The 27328-nt window shown below is 37.5% G+C and overlaps 1 protein-coding gene across 50 annotated transcripts in view; it reads right to left on the reverse strand.

Moving 5' to 3' along the window:
• The window catches only part of cindr (CIN85 and CD2AP related), a 114135-nt gene extending 87356 nt beyond the window's left edge, over positions 1-26779 (reverse strand). For 3 of the 50 annotated variants that reach the window (XM_073958563.1, XM_073958548.1, XM_073958580.1), the window contains exons 1-2: positions 26722-26778; positions 24760-25780 (exon numbers count right to left, since the gene is read on the reverse strand). In XM_073958563.1, coding sequence (XP_073814664.1) covers positions 24760-24787 — 28 coding nt within the window. In that variant the 5' untranslated portion in view covers positions 24788-25780; positions 26722-26778. Of the gene's footprint in view, positions 1-24759; positions 25819-26292 lie in introns of all 50 variants that reach the window. The other 47 variants (XM_073958559.1, XM_073958547.1, XM_073958571.1 and 44 more) reach the window with 29 other exon arrangements.
• Between the last annotated feature and the right edge of the window lie 549 nt (positions 26780-27328).

The raw sequence follows: 27328 nt of genomic DNA on the forward strand, positions 1-27328 counted from the left end.
ATTCCTTAGAAACAGGCAATTTACTATATGGGCCCTTCGGCAGATATATATAATTGGCCGATATCTCGGGAACCAAAACGTTTTGGGATATATATCGGGTACTGTCGAATAGGTATTTTTATTACCTATCGTATGGTGTATGTTGCTATATGGCACGTGGGATACTTGAGGCGGAATAATAATTCACACTCAAATATTAATAAAATGTTGGCATATTTTATGTAATATTATTAATTAAGCATTTTTGCATTAAATTTGTTTAATTTTTATTATAATTTAATGTGATTTTATACTTAAATTCGTGTTTTTTATCGTAAAAAGATTTTCAGTGTTGGTAAGCGTCTAAATCAAAATGGGCAGAGACGCTGGAGTTGTTTACGAATTTATTTTCACAGACATCAAAAGTTTCTCGTAAGTGCAGTTGAAGGGACTGTTCGAGGAAGTCCTTGAGATTTTGATTATATATTAATTGTTCCCACAAACATCCCAGAAGGGACAAGGGATACTTCTCTCATTGATATGGGACCTACTTATTATCACCTATTGTGAACGGCTTATCTTAAGACAACATTTGTTGGGAAGTTTTTCATGATTGAAATACTCAGGAAATGTAAGCCAACATTACGCTGAGGGGTATTTTCGCCACCGTTCAAAATGTGATGTTGCTCTGGCCTGGAAATCGAAGTCGGACGGACATTCAGCCTGCATTTTTTCGTGGGCAAGCCGATGTTTCCATACATAATGACCCTAGAGAAAAATCCTACGTTGGACAACTAAAATATCTTGTTGGAACGAAAGGAATGGCTCCCAAAATTAGATGCACTTTCAAGATGGGCAATGCCGGTACATTCCTTCAGGTACCTCCTCCAAAAAATGTCAACATTTGCTTTTTTGTGTAAACTGTGTTGATTGGATCTGTCAGTGGAATAAACACACCAAAATAAACACCCAAAAATATATGCTGAAAATTTCAAATACGAAACTTTTATACCCTCCACCATAAATTGTTTTGAAACCAGATTTCAGACATTTCCGTGGGATAATGTGACTAAAATTTTAGAAATACCTAAAATTCTCAGTACAGTTCTGAACAGATAAATTTTATAGCTCCAACTTGGACAAAATACCACATTTTAGCCACAAAATACTGAAAATGGGAATGAGGGTATATCCTGCGTGGATATCGGTACAGACTGTTCTTAGCGGGAATATTTTAATCGCCCAACGAAGGCGCAATACCAAAGTTCAGTTATTTCGCTTGCACAATGTGGCCTTGCATAATGTGTGGCTCGAAAACGGGAGGTACCGTTATATGGGAGGGGCTATATCAAAACGGGGCCGATATTACCCATTTACAATACCAAACATCGTACGAGTAATAGAAACTTCTGTCAAAATGTTGGTCCACCCGGGAATTTTTCGTCCTGATTCTATAGAAGAATGAAAAATAAAATTCGCAAAGATGTATATTGGTGGGCTTACCTTACACGTATTAACTTCCCTCCTTAAATTAGATATACACACATACTTACAGTATCGGCCAAAACTAAAGCACCCCCTCAGTACATTTTTTTGAAATGATATTTTTTTTGAGAAAACTAAATTAAAAATTTATTTTTTATTTTTCTTTTTATTTATTTATATCTTTATAATTAAAAAATACAAAAATAAGGAGATTAGAATTTAATAAACACAAGTTAAAATTCAAAAAATATTTTAGTTCGCAAATATAAGCGGACAAAACTAAAGCACCCCCCCAATTTGAGGTACCGCAAAAACTATTGAAATCAATATTTCGTTGCTTATCCTCTATTCTGGATGACACAATCACATCTTTTAGGCATAAAGGATACTAAATTATTAATTATTGCAGGCGAAATAATCGGTTTTCGGAAAATTTAGCTTAAGTCCTCAAAATACTGAAAATCGGAAGTTACCGTTATATGGGGGCTACACCCAAACCTGAACCCAGGTCCACGATTTTTGGTGGATATGTTTTGTGATCACTAAGAACCTTAAGTACCAAATTACAGCTAATTTAGTAGGAAAATGTGGCTTAAATATCCGAAATACCGAAGATCGGAAGGTACCGCTATAAGGGGGCTATACCAAAACATTAGCCGATATTGTTCATATTCATCCAAAAATGATGCTACAGCATCCACTAGTCAAATACAATACGCTAACGTTTAAAAATTAGCAAAAGAACGAATTGCAAAAGAACGGTAGACGCCGGCTTATTCAGTCGACGACCAGCAAAAAACCTTCCGCCTCCATGTTTTACAGCGTCTTTGCAATATTTAGGATTTAACGGTTGCCCATTTGGTCCAAGCCTTTTACCATCTGAATACTTTTAATTAAACATAGATTCATCGGAAAACAGTCCAAGTGGGTCTTGGCGAATGGCAGTCTGGCTCCTTCATTTTTAGTCGATATGTAAGGTTTTTTTTTCTGGTCGTCGACTGAATAAGCCGGCGTCTATCGTTCTTCTGCAATTTGTTCTTTTGCTAATTTTTAAACGTTAGCGTATTGTATTTGACTAGTGGATGTTGTAGCATCATTTTTGGATGAATATGAACAATATCGGCTAATGTTTTGGTATAGCCCCCTTATAGCGGTACCTTCCGATCTTCGGTATTTCGGATATTTAAGCCACATTTTCCTACTAAATTAGCTGTAATTTGGTACTTAAGGTTCTTAGTGGTCACAAAACATATCCACCAAAAATCGTGGACCTGGGTCCACGTTTGGGTATAGCCTCCACATAACGGTACCTTCCGATTTTCAGTATTTTGAGGATTTAAGCTAAATTTTCCGAAAATCAATTATTTCACCTGCAGTAATTAATAATTTAGTATCTTCTATACCAAAAAGATGTGATTGTGTCATTCAGAATAGAGGATACGCAACGAAATATTGATTTCAATAGTTTTTGTTGTACCTCAAATTGGGGGGTGCTTTAGTTTTGTCCGCTTATATTTGCGACCTAAAATATTTTTTGAATTTTAACTTTTGTTTATTAAATTCTGAATTCCTTATTTTTGTATTTTCCAATTATAAAGATATAAATAAATAAAAAGAAAAATAAAAAATTAATTTATAATTTATTTTTTATAAAAAAATTATCATTTCAAAAAAATTTACTGAGGGGGTGCTTTAGTTTTGGCCGATACTGTATATGTTTGTATATCTTGTACTTTGGTTTAGTTTCGTACATTTCTTTCTCTCTACTGCCCGTTCGGTGTTTGTTTGCCTTCGTCTGTTCTACTAAGCGGTAGCGTTTGTTTTTTTTTTCTTGTCTTTATTTGTGGTTCTTTGACTTCATTTAATGCTGGCGTTGTCGTTTTACCATTGCCTTCATCTCCTTCTTTTGTTAAGCTGTGTTGAGGTTAAACTGAAATATAGTCTTACTGACCTACTTTAATGTTTGTTTGAATGTGTGTATTTTTATAGCTAACAAATGTTTTTCATGTTTTCTTATATATGATTTCAGCTGCTATTGTTTAAAATTCGTGTCCGGAGATGACACTTTTTTATTATTTCAAAAATAGAAGATTTATAGATTGAAAATTTTAAAAAATAAAAAATCTTCATCCAGGACTCTTTAGATAATCCATAATGTTTTCAAATTTCCTTATGAAAAAGCATTCTATTGCCAATTTTAATTAACATATTTCTTAAGAAAAAATATATATCTATATGCTTCTTTTAAAAACACGACATGACATCGATATGGTATCATATTTATTTATTACATTTGTATAATATTGCATTAATCATCGCGAAAAATATTCGAAATAGAGATAAGATAAAGACATCTATTTATCTTATCAGTCCTTATGGGCATAACTTTTCCTAATCTTATAATGACATAATAATAAAAGCATTAAAACATTTGTAATTTACTTTACCTTCAAATTATTCGATTAATGACAAAATTTTCTCTAAAGTTGAACAAGTTTGGACATTTTAAAGATTTCTACATGAAAAAAAAAACAAAAAGTAAAAGCATAAATGGAAATATATAGAGTTATATGGTATTTTAAACAAAACATTGATCTACATTGACAATTTTCTACTTTTAGGTTGAACAATGTCTTGTAACTGTTGTTACATGGGAACTACTCGAAACCTTTTATTCTTTGTAAATATAGTGGCCACAATAATCCACCGAAATGAATGAAATTTGGTATTTAGTCTTCTTTTTGGGGTATAAAACTTTCCAAATTTGTAGGTATAGGTCCACGCCTTCATATAGCCCCATAGAACGGTTCCTCCCGATTTTCGGTTTTTTTGATGATTGTGGCCTCAATATTTCTTCGAAATGGCTGAAATTTGGTATTTAGTCTTCGTTAGGGGTATAAAACTGTCCCCCAGTAATTTGTCGGTACAGGTCCACACCTTAATATAACTTCCATAGATCGGTACATCCCGGTTTTCGGTATTTTGAATGTTGTGGCCACAATGATCGACCGAAATGTGGTATTTATTCTTGGTTTGGGATATAAAACTTTCCATATGAAATTTGTCGCTATAGGTGAACGCCTTCATATAGCCCCCATACCACGGTACCTCCCTGCTAACCAAACGTTTAAGTTTTTATATTATTCTTGCAATATTTCTATTGACTACAAACTCTTGACCCTTTAATCTGATCAAGCCATTGAAAGAATTCAATGCACTTCGTTATTCCATTAAAGCCAATGAGGCAATCCCTTTTGTAGAATCCATAAATTTCCTATCATGTCGAGTTCAATTGAAAAGACACAAAACACAATATGCCATCGACGAAACAAAGGAGTAATTGTTTTTATATTTCAATTATGAATGCCTTATTTATAGTGAATTTTAAAATAACCATAAAACGACAACTAAGGTCCGCTGGTATTGCCGCCGCATTGATAAGAATGCATAGTTAATTGAGATTTGCAGACTTTACAACACAATAAAACTTTTATTACTAACGAAGAAATCTTTTCAAATTTTATTAATTTTATAAGGTAATGATACATTTGTTTTTAAATAATAATTTTAAGGAACAGATTTGCGCAAGTGTTGCATTGCATTGGCATGAAGATGAATCATTGAAAAGGTCACAGGTAACTGTCACCTTTTTTAAATTGGCTGTATAAAAATACAGTTTAATGTAAAAAATGCAGCAAAATAAAGCACTTAATTCGATACCGAATTGACCCGGAACCACACAGCACATGTGTTCCGGCCGGCGGCTGCCACCTCAGTTTATACATGTTTGTATTTATATCGTTCTCCGTGATGGGAGCAGCATGCTCCGGATTCTTTTGATCCGCGCCGGGACGGAAGAAAACGCAGGACCAAATTATATGTGCTCAGTTTGTCACATACGCATTCACCACACTCAAACCTCTGTGAGATACAAAAGATGTCGTGAGTGGGTGCATCACAGTTGTTGTTCTGGACTAGTATATGCGAGAAACTAAGACAGGGACAATGTTGCAGCATGCTGCGTGAACACAGCCGCCAGCGAGTGAGTCGTCGTAATCAGAATACGCGACTACCCCGCAGTCCCCACAACAGCAGCCGCAAACGCAGCATGAAGAAATAGTGGATTTCATTTGTCGGAAGAATATATAGCGGCGATGCTGGAAACCAAGCTCAATAACAACTTATAGCGTTGTGATGGTTACAACGTGCTGAAGAAGGATCGCACAAGAAGTGGAGGTGGGGGATTAGCTTTCCTATTGCACAAGTCTGTACAATATAGACCTATGTCGCTTGAGCTTGACGCTAATGGCCCGAGCATGGAATATATGGGGGTAGCAGGTGTGGAACTGCCAAAGTAGAGTTGCTGAACGTATACATCCCGCCAGTAAATAGCTGTACTCCAGGTTATAGGCCCGCTTTTGAATGTTATAGCCGTCTGGTCTTGATCTTTAATGCTCATCATGAGTTGTGGCATTCGGTCCTCGGAAACGACCAGACGGGTATAGTGCTGACTGAACAGATTGATATCTCTACGTTTTGCACGGTCAATGAGGACGCCTCTACTAGAATTAACGGAGAATGTCACAGTTCGCCAACCATAACCATGACGTCACCTGGCAACCCGTCATTTCTCTTGGATCAGCCCATCACACCCCTTTAAAGGCCGCACTTTCACCAATCATGCTAAAGCTAATTGACCGAGTTTCAGAGAGAGATAGAGAGTTTTAGTAATCACGGCCTAACCTTTCTGATGTTCGGGTAACGGAAAGAAAATTCCGAGACATCATCACTGCCGAAGTGAGGCCAAATTTCCCAGCAGAGGAGACGGTATTAGCAAATGAACGTGATGAGCTTCATCGAGCTAACCCTAGTGATCCCAGAGTCAGGGAGCTGACACTGGAAGTTAACAGGTTGGTTGGTGAGCACAAGCGTAACAAGTGGCTAAGTCATTGGAAGAGTTGCATAAGTGGGGCCGGCATAAGTGAATTGTGGGCAATAGTTAAGCCAATCTCGAACCCTGGAAAGAAGGAAGATAGTACACCATAGTCACGTTTGCCGACGTTAGGCTGACTGATCCGAAGTGGTGCGCAAGTCATTTCAATCGACAGTTTATCCAGCACGTCGCATTAGATTTCTTCCTGCCAAGGATGAACCAACACAATTTACAATGGATGATGTTGCGAATGTCATCAGGAACGCTAAGTCTTCCAAAGCTCAATGATATGGGACCTACTGCTTATCCCCGAGTCCGATCGGCGTGTGCGGCCCTGAGAACTGCGACGGGGTGCCTCCCATGTCTTCAGTGGACCATCTACATGAGGAGACAAAGATTCGTCCAGCACAGAAACACAATGGCATGCTTTCGTTGCAGTACAAATCACCATATGGCGGAAAAGACTCCCTCACCCAGATCAACATATCACAAAGGCTTTAAAATGCCTCCGACGCCTTAAACGACTATACTAGCGTAGTGGAAACAGCGCATCGCCATCAAAAAAGTGGCAAAATGGTATCTAAGTCAGTGGTCGCCACTGCATCTACCTCACTTTAAAACATAACCTTAAATTATACATATATTTTAGTTATTTTCTATTATTATCAAGATTTCATTCAATTGCATATTGAAAGATGAGCGAACAAAGAAAATACAGCATCTTTTTTCTCACTTAAAAACTTACAACAATACAATTAAACGACACAATGTTGTCAACCAACAAAGTCAAGGTCAATGCTAATTGAGAGCATGCGTGTATCAAACGATTGTCACCTCTGTGATACTTCACATGCATGGCACCTGATTGTATTTAATACGTATAAAACTGTGGAGGCTGCTTACAAATGGAGGCTCCTATTCATATTCATCGATGGGATGCATCAATCCATATTTTTATGACGGGACGATTAATAAACTCTGGGATTATAGTTCTAATATATGGGTCATCTTTGTTGGTGCAGAAGAAACTAAGAATTAATAATTGATATGCATAAATTTCCACAACAATACATCACAAAAACACATAAATATATCTAAGCCACAATAAACCACTTGGCAGTACACATTGAAAAATACAAATAACACTATAAATATAACAACAACAGTATCAAATATGACATAAATACTGATTGTTTGTCATTGGTGTTTGATGGCCATCATTGGTCGTTGTGGCAGTCTTGACATGAGAGCTGCTGAGTCATTAATGAAATTACAACCCTCATGACAAACAAGGGGAAATCCCCTCCCCCACCCAGGCTTATGGCTAAATATAAGTGGCGTTTTTCTTCATTTTTCATTATTATTCTTTTGCTAAACAATTTCGTTTTGAGTTTTGTTGTCATTGAGAGAACCACAGCAACAGTTGTTGTTGAGTGCATTCGAAGCCATGCAAAAACATCAATACAAGTGTTGGCTGCTAATGGGTTGATTGTTTGGACAGTGTTGGATTTTTGTTAATGTATAAGTTTTATAATAAACGAATATTGAACAAATACACGTTATTGAAAATAAGTGATACATGTAAATACATACTAAATAAGCAATCTCTGACGTAGAGATTGCTGATGCCAAGCAACGGTCCGAATAGGCTAAAAATATATCAACGTCTATGACTTATCGTGGTTTGTTTTATACCTTAAGAGGACATTTTAATAACTTTCTAAATATAAGATCAAATGACCGTCATCAGATCAACTCACAAAAAGCCTACCGGATTGACCCGGAACCACACAACATTCGTTTCCGGCCAGCGGCTGCCACCTCAGTGTACACATGTTTGTATTTGTATCCTGTGTTGGGAGCAGCATATCCCTGAATACCTGCTCCGGATTCTTTTAGTCTGCCGGGACGGAGGAAAAACCACGACCAATATATTTGTGTTTGGTTTGTCACATCCGCATCTTCATCAATACCCAATCTTCGGTGAGATGCAATAGATGTCGGGAGTTGGTGCATCTAAGAAATTGTTCTGGACTTGTCCATGCGAGGGACTATTCTGCTGCATTCTGCGTGATCACAGCCCCCAGTGAGTCGTCGTCAGATTACGCGACACCCCCGCAGTCCCCCAATAGCTGCCGCACACGCAGCTTTTAACACCAGCCGTTGTTGTTCCAATCAATGAAAATGCATCCTGCAATTTAATTGCAATGGATCGAGGAAATAATGGACTTTATGAGTCCGAAGAATATCATGGTCGCAACCGTGCAGGAAACCAAGCTCAACAACAACTGCAGCTTACAGCGTTGTAATTGTTAATACGTGCTGAAGAGGGTTCACACAAGAAGTGGGGGATTAGATTTCCTATTGCACCAGTCTGTTCAATACAGAACTATCTCGCTTGAACCTAGCTCTAATGACCCGTACATGGAATGTATGGGCGTGCAGTCAGTTATGAATCTGCCAAGGTAGAGTTGCTGAACGCATACATCCCGCCGAAAATTGCTGTACTCCAGGTTATAGGTCCAGCATTAGCTTTTTGAAGTTTTTAACCGTCTGGTCTTGTTGGACTTTAATGCTTGTCATGAGTTGTTGTTGTTGTTGTGGCAGCATGTAACCGACGTAGAAGCATAGGTTTGATGCTGGGTTGGCATCCGCTGTCCGAAACACTATGAGTTCGGGTCAATCCGGTACGAAAGAACCCGCCGTGGGATTGATCATATGTTGTGACATTCGGTCCTCGGGAACAACCAGAGGGGTATTGTACTGGCCAAGCAGATTGTTACCTCTACATTTTGCACGGTCAATGAGGACGCCCCTACCAGAATTATTGGAGAGTGTCATAGTTCAACGTATCATGATCATCGTGTCGCTTCTCTTGGCAAGCAGTGGTTTCGCTTGGATCTGACCATCTCCCCATAATTGTCTCCATCAGCAGACCGCCCGATTTCATCACTTCTGAACGCCGCACTTTCATCAATCATGGGGAAGCTAATTGGCCGAGTTTCAGAGAGTTCACTAATCACCGCTTCAGAGATCTGCCCAATCCTTTTGATGTTCGGATAGCAGAAAGGACGTTCCGAGACATCATCACTGCTGCAGCCGCTCGCCATATACCTGCTGGTCAAATACCAGAAGTGAGACCACAGAGGCGAAAGGACTAGAAAATGAGTGTGTTGAGCTTCGTCGCGCCAACCCCAGTGACCCCAAAGTCAGTGGTCGGTGAGCATAATCGTAACAAGTGGTTAAATCATCTGTAGAGTTGCAACATTGGAGCCGGAATAAGTGAATTGTGTGCAAATGTTAAGTCAATCCCGAACACTGGAAAGAAGGAATAAAGGAACTCAGTCACGTTTGGCGACGTTACGCTGTTTGAGCCGAAGATGTGCGCAAGTTATTTCAATCGACATATTGTCGAACACCCCTGGATTGATAGGGCGAAGAGAATAGTACTACGTCGCGGTAGATCTCTTCCCGCCGAGGATGAACCAGCACAATTTACAATGGATGATGTTGCGAAAGTCATCAGAAACGCTAAATCATCCAAAGCGTTGCGTCCTGATGGAATCTCCATGGTAATGTTGAAACAGCTGGATGTGTAGTCGAAAGTCGATTTCACAATAAAGTTCTCAACCTATCCCTAGCCAGATCGTTCACGAAGTCTGGAAATTGGGCAGGGTGGTACCGCTACTGAAGGCAGGCAACGATGCCAGCGAAGGTGAATCGTACAGACTGATTTCGCTTTTGTTGCCCGTAGCAAAGATCCTTGAGGCCTTAATCCACCCCAGCGTCAGAAACAACTATCCCGTTGCCGATCATCTGCGTGAAATCCGTTGGCAGCACAGCACGACAACAGCGCTGCGCGCTATTTCCACACATATTAGTCGAGGACTCAACCAGAGCACGCCGTGTGATAGAACAGTGATGGTGGCGCCTGACTTGTCAAAAGTCATGTCAGGAGAGATCTTCATGATCTAGAAAGAGAGTTCCAACGTTTCAAGAGACAACCCCTGGATCAACAAGTATATCAAGCAGGTTTAAATAGCATTCCCGCGGATGCAGTCACAGATGCCATAAACAACTATCGTGTGAATGTGATCCTCGGAGAACTTACCCCATCCATTTCACCTTTCAAAGCCTATCTGGCCATTTCCTGGAGTTCCTAGGTGGTTACAGGAGGTGTTAAAACATTTCTAATGATAAGCAACCCATTTCCAAAAACATACAGTAAACAAATCGACGCCATCGTTCGTTTTGATAGACGTCTAAAAACCTAAGATTCAACCTTGAACAAAATTTTTTAAAATTTAATAATTTTATTTCATTTCACATAATTTTGGAGGGATAATATGAAATAGTGCATATCTTACACTGTGTCATAACAGTGCAACGTCTGAAGAAGTCACTTTGACACATAAATATGATGATGATGTTGTTTTTATTGTTGTCTCATAAACACCAGCAGCTCATTTCTTTTGCAAAAAAAAGAAGGCACAATCTTCGTCAACATCTTTACGAGTACGGATAATAAATCATTTGGCATGGTGCCAATTAAAGAAAACAGCAAGCGAACTTAGTAAGCGTTTCTCGTGCTTATTCCTTTTGCTTGCTTATTAAGTCGCACACAAACAAAAACAACAAAAATCAGCTAAGCAAAATATTTAGCGGGTAAAACATAACAACGCCGAGAAAGATAGCATCTTGGAGGAAAAAACCTCGTCAAAAAATATCAACAAATCCATTAACATGACGACTTAATGCAATTACAAACAATTATGACGACGACAAAAGCCTCCAAATAAAATTATAAAATTAACGCTTTTTCAAATGTGGCTGATGTGTTGTAAGATTTTATAGCCTGGTTTATGTTTGTGGAAGGCGGTGTTAAAAGAGTTAAATAAAATAATCTAAAAACAAACATTAGTTAGCAATTTGTGGAATTTGAGATATTCAAATAAGGGGTACTGCGATAGGGCCAAAAATATGATTGCTAATTCACATTGTAAGACAGTTTTTGAAGCTATTATGTCGTGACATTGGTAGTGATCATAAAATATATAACATTTAGCATGAGATCTCGGGCACTTGTAATCTCATAATGGGCTGCGATGCAAATGCCCATCACTTCCACTGGGGCAGCAGTGACACTAATACGAGAGGTGAGTCCATATTCGATTTTATTTTAACTAATAATCTACGAGTGTGTAATAGGGGAAATACGGCCACCTTCCAGAATAGGGTAAGGGAGGAGGTAATAGACCTCACCCTTACAAATATGGAGGATACTTCCATAACGGACTGGAGAGTATCGGAGGAATGTTCCTTTTCGGACCATAGGACGATACACTTTCGAGTCCCGAGTGGAAGTAAACGGCAACAACCTCATAGGAATCCCAGGAGAACTAATTGGGAGAAATTCAACTCCATGGCCTCTTCAAGACTGTGTGAAATATCTGAACCTCACACAGAGAGGGAAGTGGACAGGCGGGTTGAGGATCTCACAAATGTCCTCAGGGACTGCTATGAAAAGACATGCCCATTAACTTACCCAGGTAGGAGAACACAGCCCGCTTGGTGGAACAAAGATCTAGCTAACCTTAGGAAGGTTAGCAGGAGAGCATACAACAAAGCGAACAGGACCAAACTTAGTACGGATTGGGATCTGTATAAGAACAGTTTCAATAAGTACAAAAGTGAGGTCAGGAAAGCTAAGAGAAACTCCTGGATTAACTTTAGTGAATCGATAGAGGGAGTAAACGAGGCGGCAAGATTTCGTAAGGTAATCTCAAAGGACCCCAAACCTATTGGGAGCATCAAACGAAATGATGGCACGTGGACGAACTCTGCTCTAGAGACTCTTGATCTATTGGCAGAGACTCATTTCCCGGGATGCAAGGACGCTGTTTCGTATCCGAGCTCGGAAACGAACAGAACCTATACACCCGATGAGAGGTTCTTCGTCAATAGGTTGATAAGTGACTCAAGGATCTCTTGGGCGATCAGCACTTTTCAACCCTACAAATCTCCTGGTCCAGATGGCGTCATTCCGGCGATGCTTCAGAACGCACCACCGGTATTGATCACCATACTGAAGGCTATTTTTAGGGCTTGCTTATTGCTGTCGCACGTACCGGCACTGTGGAAAGAGGTAACAGTGACTTATATCCCCAAGGCTGGGAAGCCAAGCCACGCGTTGCCGAAGGACTACAGACCGATAAGTCTTTCCTCCTTTCTATTAAAAACCTTAGAAAGGCTGCTCGACTTGGAGATCAGATCGTACATAAATTGTGACCTTATAAGCAGCTCCCAGCATGCTTATATGAAAGGGAAATCGACGGAAACAGCGCTACATGAGGTAGTGAGTTATATAGAGAAGAACATGGATAACTTGGATCACACATTGGCCGCTTTTCTAGACATAGAGGGAGCGTTCAATAATGTGAAGCTTGAATCCATTCATTCTTCTCTAGAGCTTCTGAGTGTCCCCTCTATCTTAATCAACTGGATTGACAGAATGCTGGAAAGCAGACTGATCAATTCCAGTATTGGAGAGAGTTCCGTAAGGAAGTCAGTCACTAGGGGCACCCCACAAGGTGGAGTCTTATCTCCATTGCTGTGGCTTCTAGTGGTGAATGGGATACTCAAGGAGTTTGATAGACTAGGGACTAAAGTTGTAGCATACGCTGACGACGTTGTCCTTCTAATCAGTGGAAAATTCTTGTCGACGCTGTCGGAACTGATGCAGGGTGCGCTGGTTAAGCTCTCTCGCTGGGCTCACCACAATGGTCTTGGGGTGAACCCTGCGAAGACTGAGCTGGTACTATTCACCAGGAAAAGAAATATTGCCGAATTTGTGCCGCCAACGCTGGATGGAGTGCGATTGGATCTCTCTACGGAGGCGAAATACCTGGGAGTGATCCTGGATCATCGGCTAAGATGGAATAGGAACACGGAGGAGCGCACCAAGAGGGGTTTAATCGCGCTTTATTCCTGCAAGAACTCCATAGGCAAGAGCTGGGGCCTCAGACCACATGTAATACATTGGCTGTATAGGACAGTGGTCAGTCCCATTCTGACCTATGGTTGTCTCGTTTGGTGGCATGCCCTAGGCAATAATTCCAATCTGTCCAAACTAGCTACTGTGCAAAGAGCTGCGTCAGTACTCGTTACTGGAGCAGCAAGAAGCACCCCTCAGGCCGCATTGAATGCCATACTGAACGTCCAACCTTTGGACATACTTGTACAGTATCGAGCTTCACGATCTGCCTTGAGGCTTAAAGAGCTAAATCTGTGGCGTGGTTCACATCTTGGACATGCTAGTGTTCTACAGCGGACTTGTAGCCAGATTGGACTAAGAGCCAGGGGAGATGAGACTGACTACATCTCATCAAGCCTGGACTTTGACACAGCTGACGTACTAATCCCCGACAGGAGTGAGTGGACACGAGGCAGACCACTTCCCGATAGCCTGTCGATCTTCACCGATGGATCGAAGATGGAGGAAGGCACGGGATCTGGTGTGTTCTGTGAGGAATTAGACATCAGGAACTCATATAAGCTTAATGACAACTGTAGTGTTTTTCAGGCAGAAGTTTTTGCGGTTTTGAAAGCCTTGGAATTAATAGTGGGAATGACGGACCTTATAGATAAGGCAGTCACTGTTTACGTGGACAGTCAGGCTGCCCTAAAAGCGTTAGGGTCATACAGTATTAAATCCAGGATTGTTCAAAGATGCAGGTCTCTCTTAAAAACATGTAACATAGTTGTTAGGTTTTGTTGGGTTCCAGGACATTGCAATGTTGAGGGAAACGAGATAGTTGATGAACTGGCTAGAAGAGGATCCCAATCCTCGGACCTCACGGTAGAGGATAGTGTCAAGCCACCTCTCTGCTTCTTCCTCGACAAACTCAGTAAGCTCTACGCAGAGGAAACCGTTAAAGTTTGGCAGGATGTGCCTGGTTGTAAGGTATCTAAGTCAATCTGGCCGGTTATCTCATGGCGTAGAACTTCGTCCCTCCTCTCGCTGTGCAAATCAGAAATCAGAACCGCTGTGGGGGTAATAACCGGTCACTGCGGAATAAGATCCATGACTTGCAAGTGGGATGGCAACAACATTGAGTACTGTAGGTTATGTGAGGATGAGGAGGAAACGGAGACAATCGAGCACCTTCTATGCAGATGTCCTAGACTGATGGTCAAAAGACATAGACTATTTGGTGAATATGTGATTGAATCTCTTTCCTACTTCGCCTCTATTGACCCCACAGTGTTGGTGGTTTACTGCAAGAGCCTTAAGATGCTCTGGGACAGGCCAACACAGACCTAAAACCATTAGTAACTAAATCGTAGTTAGCTACTAAATCATCTTCCCTCTTTAAATAACCTGACTTCTCCAATACAGTCACTAATCATTCTAATTATTCTTACTCTTCTCTCTCTCTTCCGCTTCCCTTCCTGTCCAACCTTTCCAACCTAATCACTTTCCTCCCACACAGCACATCACAACAACAGACACATAGCATCATCCACGGGTACACAGCACCACACAGCTCTATCCACAACAGGCACCTCATCACTTGTCCATCACATCACCAATACCTTCACATACACTATCATCATATAAGTAGCCACATATCATCATCTACATATATATAACACATCTCCTTGTCATCACCTGAATGCACAAAATCACCATATAACCATCAGCTACACATCACCACCATCTAGGCACCCCATCACTTGTCCTCAACACCACCTTTACTTTCACATCAGTTACGCATCATCACCACCTACAACTCAACCAATATCAACACACACAGCCATATCCAGCATCTACAATCAAATAGCCCAAACCACACATCACACATCAATACAACATCTTCCACCTCTACAACACACATAATTTAATAGTTTGGATGATCACAATGGACCTCAAGGTCTCCGAGTGGAGTAGCTGTCAACATGGCAGCTGCGCATCCTGAACCTAACCTAACCTAACCTAGCATATAGCTTTGAGATATCGAACAAATATTTATGTTACTACAATATGTAATGTGTATAACGGTACCACACGTCAATGTGGTTCATGAAGGTCAGGCACATTTTGCCACTAATGGGCTGTAATTTGGTATTTCGAGTTCTCACTTAGTAGAAAACCTACCAGGCCAATCTGACAGTTTTTCGTATAATCCCCCCTTTAAAAAACGTCCCGATTTTGTGTTTGGGTTGGTTTTAATTAATACTGTTTTTGAAACACAAATGCATTAAGATCTATTTATCTCTGGGTATATGTAACAGTTGTATAGAAATTAATAACTACAAACGAACATTACACATCACTCATATTTATATTTCCATATTCTTTAATCATATGCATGGACTACAGAAAAAATTTCAAAATAAAAAAACCAGAGAAGAAATTCGAGATAAATTGTTCTCTCTTAACAATTAAATGAACAAAAGAACTTAAAGTCACCGACCTAAATACCCGTAGCAGAAGACAAAAAAACAACAAAAGAAAAATACCAAATATTCATAAAAAGATATATGGATGACAACAACAACAAGAATTACGAGATAACTTCAATGTACGTGATGTTGTTCGTCACACAAAATGCTGCGGGTTATGTTGTAATACAAAAACTCTTCCAAAAATGTACAAACAAGAAGAAAACGTTTAGTTACCAAAACAAAAAACATTTTTTTACACCATCATTGCCATCGTCATGAAATTTTAAAATGTAATTAATGCGGAAAGGAATTAGAGTTAACCAGAACCAGAGACCAATAAATAATGCCTTCATGTTTTTGTAACAATTTGACAACAACTTTTGTTCGTTTAAGCAAAGATGAAAGAATTAGTTTACATGCCGTTACATCACGTTCCTATAAATAGGAACATACCTATGAAGTTTTTTTTTATAATAAGAATATGCATGTTTGTTTAGAGCTTAAATGCTGTTTATATTAGAGCTTTTTGCAGGGTTAACCTTCTTTTTAAGGATTTGTTTGAAATATAAGCAATGGAATTGACATTTAAAACCCAGTCGGTTTGTTAAATCCGGTTATATATAAACGGGGTATTAGAAAGCCAAAAAAAAAGTTTTTAAAGTTTTGACACGAGAATAGATGAAAGAAGTCACTTTAAATTATTTTGAAATTAAAAAAGCATAACTTATTTTTTATTTAATTAAGAAATAAAATAAATAAAAAATGGTAAAATCTTTGAAAAAATCGTCTCCCATTTCGATAGGTCTTGCCTTTCTCAAGCAAAATCCTAAAAAAACCCTAGAAATGTAACCTTGATTTATTTAAAAATCGCTCCGACGATTATTTTTGTTTTATTTTTGCCTTATTAAGGCGAAGGCCATTTATAGTTATATTTTTAATTATGCTACGTTTCATATGCCGATCGTCAGGCATATTAGGATGTTATTTATATGTCAGACCAAGGCTAGACATGGTAACTAGTATTTATACGCAATTCATTCGATATATGTACATACGAATTTATGTTAGTTAATTGAAAATCTAAACTTTTCCTATAGTCCGACGTTTTCAATGTTCACAAATACTATAGTATGCTTTTTTCCTACGTCATTTGTATTTGCTCTTTTACATCAGAAGATTTTAATCATCAATTATAATTTTTTTTTTTTTTGGGTTTTCTTATCTATGAAAATTGTAGTTTCAGAATCCGCAATAACTTTCCAGGTGTAAGCACATAAACTTAAATGATTGTCAGTTTGAATGTAAGGACTGTAATGGCACAAGCGATTATATTCCCACCTCTTTCAGGCTTGACTCATTATCCGTAATTATTCCAAGTAGGTACATATGGGATGTGGTTAACTCTCCTCCGGACGGTCTGGCAATATACGCAGATGGATCCAAGATAGAAGAAGTTACTGGCGCTGGTGTCTACCCATTGATAAAACATTTATTTAAGTTCTAAAATCTTTCAAGCTGCCATTTTTGCTATCATAAAAGCCGCAGTATTGTTGGAAGCACTTGAAAGCAATCGTACAGGACCAGTGACTATATATGTCGATAATTAGGCGGCCCAAAATAATCAACACATGGATGGACCATAAACCCTCGAGCCACCTAGATGACAGAGATAGATGCTCTCATCTTCGTATAAGACATAAATCCATTACAGTACTTAAATATTCCAAAAAGGCAAGTTAAATAAAACACTGTAAAAACCTAGCATGTCTTGGCAAAAACACATAACTACTCAGATTAGATTAGGTTAGATTAGTTGAACTTGTTTAGTCTAGGATAGCCCTCACATTGTGGTGCTTGATACTGCACTAGATTATCCAGGGGTTGGATATTCAGTGTAGAATTCAGTGCTGCCTGAGGGTATATTTTTGCTGCTCCAGTAATGAGAGCGGACGCAATTATTGCTTAGGGCATTGTAAAATTGAAAGAAACGAAATCGCTGACGTAATGGCACGTTCAGGCTCACAGTCTGAAAGCATTTCTGCAGAAAGTCTTGTGAAACCGCCATTGTTTCTCAAGACTCCGATAAAGAGTTCGGATTTGTTCTGAGGAACCCAAGGATCGGATTTCGAAACCAATCTGGCCAATTATCTCGAGACGTAGAACTTCATCCATACTCTCACTTAGTGAGTCTGAGATCAGAATCCCGATAGGAGTGATCACCGGCCACTGTCGCGTTAGATCCAGAACTTGCAAGTTAGATCCAGAACTTGGAGGTTCTGTGAGACAATTGAGCATCTGCTGCCGCCGCCCTTTGCTTAGAGGCATGAGACGGAGACTACTTTGTTACTATGAACTCCCTACCCTCACTGGTCTCTCCTCAATAGATCCTGTGATTCTTGTCAGCTTTACCAGACCTTGTAAATGGCTATGGGAAAATTATGCGACACAGCCGCAAATCTGACCTTCTCTCATTCTAATGTGGGTTCGAATGTTATACATATTAACAAAAATTACTTTCCTTTTCTTTCATGCGTCAGTCTTCCTACTTACTCTATAAACTCTTTTCTTCTTCTGTCAATCTTTTTGTGTCCAATCTCCTACATATTTACATATTTACAGGATGAACACAATGAACCAAAGGGTATCCGCATCCCTAAACCTAACCTAACCTGCGCAAGCTTAAACTTACCTAAGGTGCTTGAAAATCTATGCCTTTGAGTTTGGTTGCAAGATCAAGACCACCAAAGTAAAATATGTAATGTTTTCCATATTACTACAGGGTGTGGTATACATAAATACGGTTAAACAATCGCAATTTTATCCTATTTTACTTGATTACAGCATTTTAAATGTTTGATGAGTTTTCTGTTTGGTATGTGATGATTGGCAGTTTCAGGGCTGCACACATCTTCAGAGTTAGGAAGACGTAAATAAGATGACAACTACAATATAATTGACTGATCATTGTCATTGGGTTTGTCTTCTAGTCACAATATTATACACATGAATTACATACATAACAATATAACCAAGCCTTTGCTGTAAATAATCATTTATTGCGGCTGTGAGTACCGGCAAGTGAGAATTTCTTTGTTGAGAATGTGCCATGCATGATAAATAAAATAAACGCTTTTGTAAGATAAACTTTGCCAATTTGAGTGCGTATATTTACCCAATAACTTAGCTTTGCCGGTTGGATTTATTTCGTTGGCCGGCTTCAGAGCAATTGTCTATTGGTTGGTGATTCATACACTCAACCAACCATCCATCAAGCAGCGGTGCAACCAGATATCAACAGTCAGTCAGTCACGAACAGAGACGCAGGCTGGCAACACTTATGATATTGTGTTAGTATGCATGGTTATTTATTTCTGCACATACAACTTGTTTGTGGTTAAAGTTTTTTTATGATTGTAGATTTATTTAGATTTAGGGCCCTCCTAATAATCACCATATTTTCCATTTAACTTAAATGGAGACAAAAAAAGCACAACTGAAATTGCCACAAAAACCAAATACAACAAAAATGACTCATACAATTCGTTTCTTGTTTAATTTTGAAATGTAAAACAATCTTTAATCGATTTTATCTTTATTTTCTTTAACAATTATTTGCCATCATTGTTGAATATGATAAATGAATATTTAAAGAGAATAAAGGCTTAATTACGTGTTGCGGGAGGGAGTGTTTCGGATTTTTTTCTGAAGTTTCAATTTTAACCTACAGCCAGCTGCGGTAGATGATTACACTGCCCAACAAAATGCATAAAAGCGATGCGATTAGACTTGGCTAACAGAAAACAGTATCTAAGCGATCCTTTTCTGAATTGAGGGCTTTCATTAATAGCTTCTAAAAAACTGAAATAATTTTTTTTTAAATTCACTACCGTTTTACTTTTCATTTTGCTTCTCAACATTATTCATACCTTCGAAGAATTGTAGAATATCAACTTTTCATTTTATCGCACTTTCTAAGTTAAAATAGAAAAAAGCTGTGCATATCGCAAACATGTTCTTCATGCTTACTTTGTTATTCTCTTAATTTAACAAAAAGTATTTGTTTCAATATGATCGTAGTTTTATCTTTAGACAAAAATACGTTTTCTTATCTTATCATCAAGTAAATCTGTCGCTGTATGTGTGTGTGTGTCATTGGCAAAGTATTTGTTTGCTGTTTTGCTCATTCATTGCCTTGTATTGTAGTCTTTTTTTCTTCAGTCATGTCTATCTACACTTCTTGGCTATCGTATTTTCAACTCTTTCCTCGTTTTCTTATCATTTTTCTATGTTTTTCGAATTATTGGTTTTAAAATAATATATAATGTTTATTTTTATGATTATTTTCTAAGCGATTTTATGGTTTGGAATTTGCCATTGATTAACAACTCAGTATTTTTATTTTTACCTAATGTAACACTATGCAACACTGAAAATGCAAACTACTTCTAGTATGCATTTTTTAAAAGTACATATTTAGGCTACAAAAACCCTAGTAGGATTTTGTCCTGTCAGATCCAGTTCGGATTTTATGGTCTCATCTAAACCGGGCTAAATCTACACATTTTTGCATTTATCAGGCCTTTATCTCAGAAACGAATAGGAATTTGGCCTAGCAATATTGTAGCTCTAAACTAGTAGAATTTAACTATTAAAAAAACCACATAAGAAAAACTCCATCTAGGGCATCAAAATCTATAAAATATAGACAATTTAACATAATTCCTGAAATTCTGGTCAGTATCGGCTAAACTATTGGGAGTTGAACCAAGTAACCTTTTGCAAAAATCTTCGAAATAAAGTTCTCAACAATTCCTTAGAACATTTTGAAACTCTAAAATGCTTACTTCATGTTGTTTCAGTGGTATTTTGCATCATATCTTTTACAACACGTATTTCAAACACAGTTCACCCCAACAGTTTATTCTCGCATTTCGGATTTCACCACATTATTGACATTTTTATTAAATCGTCGTTGAAAAATGTGCTGAAAGCAACGGCATAGAGGCATTTTACAACAATAACATGTTCTGAAGAGTTATGTATAACATTCCAGGGAATATTCTTACAACAGAAAATAATCAAAAAAAAAATTAACGGTTTTGGAGATACGGTGCGAAATGTTTAAAAGTTGTGGAATTTTTGCATATATTTTGAAATTTAAGGCAATAAATGTGTTTTTTCGAGTTCAGTATTTCTCCAAGTATTTTATTCTTGTCCTTATCTACAAATTTTCTTCAGAGGTCAGAAGAAGATTCGCATTGGTTTCAGAGATATAGCCCCGAATTTCTTTAAAAATTCAATATTTAACCATGTTTAGATGGGGCCATAAAATCCGAGCTGGATCTGACACAACAAAACAAAACTAGGGTTTCTTGTCGTTTGGGTCTGTACTTTCAAAAAATCCTCAGTTCGAATTCTTTGCACAAGATCGCCTTAAAAATGTTGCACAGTGTAATAAACAAATTTTTAGGGCCATTAGGAGGCATCTATTTGCCAAAATTTTGTTATTTTTAAGATGTTGCAGACATTATTTTTTATAATTTTTGTTCTACCTGATAAATATTAAATTGTATTTCTAATATTCCATCTAATGCCTTTTTCATACTAAGGCTAATTCGCTCTCTATTCATTGTTCGAACTCAAATTACGATAGAATTACTTCATTTGCCAAACAAAATTTTGAGAATGAACAACGATTTTTGTACATTGTTCAATTTAAATTTCTCTCAGAACGACGTTAAAAATATGTCCCATCTCTAACAAATGAGAGAATTATGTCATGTTCACACGAGCGTTTCAATTACGTTGTTCGCCTGTCGAACGACGTACACGAATTAACCCGTTTCCACGACACCATTCGTAATTAACAGAAACATAAAAAAAATTTCCTTCATATTTGTTTCCTTGTTTTCACGAAAATTTGAACCGAAAACACATAAAATATACATTAAATGAATAGGAAAAACAGTAGACTTTCCTTCAAATGTATCTTTTATATTTATCTACACACATTTCATTCATTTTTTCCATAAATTCTGAATAATTTTGTATTTTCAATATATTTTTATATTTTTCTATTTTCATAATTAAAGAGAGAGAGAGACATGTCAAAACAATGTTTGTGTATACAGACTTTCAGTTATTTGTTTCCTTTTTGTTTCTGATTTTTTACGCGATTTTGAACTAATGGACAAGAAATGTGTGTGGAATTAAGAAGGAAACACAACCATCTTCCTTCTGCATCTATATAAAACGTTTAGTTCATTAATTTTCATTCATATTTTTCCTTTGTTCTAAAAGTTTTTGTGTTTTCGACAAATTTTTCAATTTTGAATTTAGACATGTCATAATTATTATTTTCGATAAATTCTCTCATTTGTTAGGGATGGGACATATTTTATCGTTGTTCGGAGAGTATTTCTAATTGAACAACATAGAAAAATCTTGGTTCGTTCTCAGAATTTTGTATGGGGAATCAAGTAATTTATTCGTATTTGAGGGTCGAACGACGAATAGAGAACGAACGACGTACCGTGGAAACGGGCTATTAAATTAATTATTACAAGAAAATAACAAAATTTAAAAATTTATTAAAAACCCAAACATTTTTAGAAAAACTGCAAAACATGAATGAAAAGTAAACGGTTTAACGACTAGTATACACTCAAATCATAGCAAATTTTGTCTTCTCTTTCATTGCAGTTGCATTTCTTGTCCATCGTTTCAAATTCCCGTACAAATTTACAAACAAAAATGAAATGTCTGCCTAAAAGTCTGTATACCAAAAAGTTATTTTGACAGGTCTCTCTCTGGTTAATTTTGAAAATAGAAAAATTAAAAAATGTGCTGAAAATACCAAAATTGTGAGAAAACATAGAAAATATGACTGAAAATAATATAATTTATTTTTTCAGTTCATATCAATTCATTTTACTAGTCTTTTGGCTGAAACTTTCTTTAAAATCAGTAAATAAAAAGTATGAAAATATGAATCATGTTGCTATGAATTGTGTACCATGTCGTATGAACGGGTTAATTCGTGTACGTAATTATGAGAACGAACGACATGATTCAAATGCTGGTATGAACAAGGCGTAAGTGGTTTTCCGAACATTTTGAAAATGTTTTTAAAATCTAAACTTGGCTACAAAATCACTAAAATTGGAACCATTGCTCGAAAATTTGTTGCATGCGATTCGCTATTGGCGACCATGGTGGATAATTAAAGTGCTCTAAATTATGCCAAGTCGACCGTAGAAAATTAAAACAGGGTGGGTCAGTTGGTTTTAAGGATTGGACCCTATAGGTCCATTAAGACTTAACAGAAGAAGGCTGTTTAACCTACAGATATTGGAAGCTTAGACAATCTAGAAAACTACATTGAGTCCTTTGTCATTAAAGTAACACCGCAGGGAGGGGTTCTCCGACTTCTACTCTTGCTTCTGATAATAAATAAAATTATTGTGTGATGTGATGATGTAGTAGTGATTATATCCTGTCTGACTGTTTGCAAGGGTCCATAACAATGGTCTGCTTAATCTGACTCTTGGTCCATCACCAAAGTGGCGGATATTTGCATATTCCTCAAGAGGAAAAAGGTGGTAAGATCAGCCCAATAGGAGTTCAGCCTTTCACAAATGATGTCAGGGAAGGTACCTGACCCCAAGATCGTACAATCAACATCACGATCCTAATGCCGTCTGGAAGGGCTGGAATACAGGAGTGGATACGGAGATCTTAACCTATGGTGGATTTGTGCCTTATTCCTACTGCCCAAACAATAAAGTATTCAAAAGACTGCCTCAATTCTGATTACATTACAAGAATTGTTCTGCTCGCTTTGAACGTAACCTTGAATATGCAACCTATGGATATGCTGGCTTCGAGAATCAGCATCGTGGCAATTTCACATTTCGAACATACGAAGGTCTTAAACTTAATTGATAGTCATGCCCAATTCTTTCAGGTTTGACTAACCCCCTCCGTAATAATTCCAAGCAGGGCCACTTGGGCTGAAGGCAACTCTCCTCTGGCAATATACACAGATGGATTCAAGATGGAGGAAGGCACTGGCGTCGGCGTCCATTTGAAAACCCATTAATCAAATACTTATTTAGCGAATGCTGCAGACGTGGCTCTACGTCCATCAATCTACCAACTGATTAATCTGTTCGACATTCAATGTGCTACTACATCGGCAAACTTTGTGAAATATAATTTGAGAAGGCACATCGCACATGGATTGTTGAGCCTTGGGGAACATCCAAACCAATCTGGCCTGTGATCTCTCAACGAAGAATGACTTTTTTTCATTTACCCGATACTTTAGGGATGAAAATCACACTGGGAGTTATAACGTCAAATAAAAATAAATAAATAAATAAATAAATTGTAACATTTGCTGAAAAGTCGGTCTTCTGCTGGGGATTTAAGTTTTTCACTTAAGATGGACAGGTGCAAAAGTCGGTTGCCCGAACGAAATTTTCTTGTAAATTATAAGCTTGTCCCAATGGCCGGCCGGCCTTCTGATGGGGGATTTAAGACTTCGGGCCTATATATCTGGATGTATGCATTTCCCATAGATAAAATATATGTATGTATATTTTTGCATTAAGGTCAAAGAGACGAGACGTGGTAGCATGGTAGCATCTAAATACGTATTACGCCTCGGGTCATCGACAGATAACTTGGAAGGTGAGTTATATATAACTACCTCACAGAAACAAAAACTACAACCGTAAAAACATCATCAAAGGCAATTTTCCAAACTATGTACATCTATGCATATTTATCCAATAGTCGTCGACTGTTCTACCTCCCATTCACTCATTTAAAAAATTAATCTAAGAATAGTGTGTAATAAAAATAAACATTAAAAATAGGTATAATAAAAAGACAGGTTGAGGTATACTTACTACCGCTACATTTTGTGGCATCGACCATATTGAAAATGGATATGGAAAAATGGCAACAAGAAAACTTTTAAACTGCAACGTTGGTTTTAACAGTTTTCAAATGGGTTTCGACTATTCTTACTGGCTGTTGTTCGTCCCCACTTGTCGTCGTCGTCGTGTAGCTGCAGCCAGTGCAGCTTTATTGTTATTTTTGTTGGTTTGATAGATTTTCAGCCAGAACCAGAAATGTTGTGATGTTGCAAAATTAAATGCAATGCGTTGGACGATGACTGTTGGTTTGCGGCCAATGCTGCTGTTGTTGTTTTATGTTGATGCTGGTGAAGGCTGGCTCGAAGACCACAATGGAAGGAGAACAACTCGAGCAAACGAAAAATTTAAACACACAAAAGCAATGAAAGACCAGTTAAGGAGGAAAATTTAGCTCACGAAAGCCACAACATGCAATTCTATAAACAACAACAAAAGTCTGTTGCTTGTCGTTGTAAACGATGGTTTAAACGCGTTTTTTATGTTCTGTTTTTTTGTTAATATTTTCAAAGTTATTCTCTTTTTTGAAAATCTATGATTCACACGATTGTTTGTGGCTTATTTCAACTGGCTTTTAAATTCCCTTGCTGTTGTTGTTGTCTATTTACTTTCCTTCATCTACTTCTTTTTTAATGTCTTCGGTCAATCTTTTTCTGTTTATTCTATTCTGTTTTGGTTTGTTTATTTTGATAATCGAAAAGAAAAACAAAAGCCATGAAGATATGGGATGGCAATAACTCCTCGACGTCGCTGTACTTGTCTTCGATGGGGATTTTGATTTGATGAAGTGGCTGATTGTTGGTTTTTTTTTTTTTTGGGATGACTACTGCTGAGATGACGGTCACTTTGTATTGTTGTTGTTGTTGCTGCTGGTAAATTGTCTTTCCTTTTGTATTCTGACCTTATTCGTAGTCGCTTAAACTTTTTACTTAATTTCTTGAGAAATTTAAGTTGTTGCTATTGTTGTTGTTGTTTTATCCACACTCATTCATTGCTTTACATTAAAACCACAAATTATTGGTGTTGTTGTTGCTGTAAAAAGAAACAACAAATTGAAACTTCGCTCCCCCAGAAAATGAAGAGTTCTGTGTTGTTGTTTTAGGCCGAATGCATTTCAAGCCCGTATTAAAAATGCTTGCTTGGATGAAACAAACAACAACAACAAATGTAAATAATTAATTCATGTCACGAATAAATAAAAAATAAGAAAAAAGAAACAGACGCAATCAAAAGCGGAAAGAACGGCAAAAAAAATTACGCTTAAAATCGAATGTCTACGAAGTTTAAACGTTCTTTCTTCTTCTTAACTTTCTTACAAGTTAAATTCCACAAACACCAACAACAACTCAAATGCAATTTTAACTTCCTAGAAAAGCGACAAGAAAAAGGGAAAACGCACTGTAATTCAACAATTTAACTTCCTCTTTGTTTCATTAAACCTCCACTTTTCACACTTTTTCTTTAGCACTCAACAATTAAATACATTTATTAAAAATTTACACACACACTTCGTTTTACAGGCCCTCAATTATAACTGCTATGTTAAATAAGAAATACATTTTTTTGTAGGATTTTTTCCATACATCCAACCATATGCACTATAAATATTTTCTTATTGTAATTTTCATTTCACCATTTAACGTTCATTTCGTTTTGTTATTGATTTTCACATTTCACACCTTTTTCCTTGCATTCAAATATGAAGTAAGACAAAACACCGATACCGATGTCTTTACGACGGAATGAATGAACCGAAAAAGAGAACACGCCTTTACAAAGAGCTGAGCTTGTTTTTGTATCAAATAAACCTTTTTGTAATTTGCAAGGGAAGCTAAATTTACATTTTTATTTCATCGTCGCGTATCACTAACATTTTTACTAATCAAAACGAATTTTTTCTCGATTTGTTGATATTTATAAATTTGCAAAGCATACAAATACAAATCTCCTTCTCAAGTCGCGTCTTTCTCTCACTAAAAAACATTCACGAGTGAAGAATTGATTGGGGATTAGGGATACGCAATTTTCGATTAAACGATTAGTCGACTTTTTGGTTTTGAAAAGTCTAAAAATCGATGACGACTTTTGGTTAGAGAGAAAATCGAAAAGTCGAATTTTCATGGTCAACTTTCGATTTTCCTGCTAACGAGTTATGCCATGTTCATACCAGTACTTTATTTACGTTGTTCCCTCTCACAATTACTAGGCGTTTACACCAGACAGTTTGTTTTCAAATACAACTCTGATTTACTAACACATACATACATTTGTCGTTTGTCTCCCAGCTGTCTATCAATTTTTCACAGACAGTAAAGGCCGCTGCACATACGGCGCGTTGAGCGTTGCGTTACAACAACCACATGAAAACTTCAAGAACAAACTTGGCATCACTTACACTTTTTTCATGTGGTTGTTGTTTTTGACGTCTGACGCGACGCACAACGGACCGTATGTGCCGGGGGCTTAAGAAAGACAAATTTTTGGCATTTTTGTAAAAATAAGTGAGATAATAATTGAAATATGTTGAAAACAAAATAACACG

Source organism: Musca autumnalis, unplaced genomic scaffold (genome assembly GCF_047663935.1).
Source record: "Musca autumnalis isolate F117 unplaced genomic scaffold, ASM4766393v1 scaffold_1, whole genome shotgun sequence".
Taxonomy (NCBI): Eukaryota; Metazoa; Arthropoda; class Insecta; order Diptera; family Muscidae; genus Musca; species Musca autumnalis.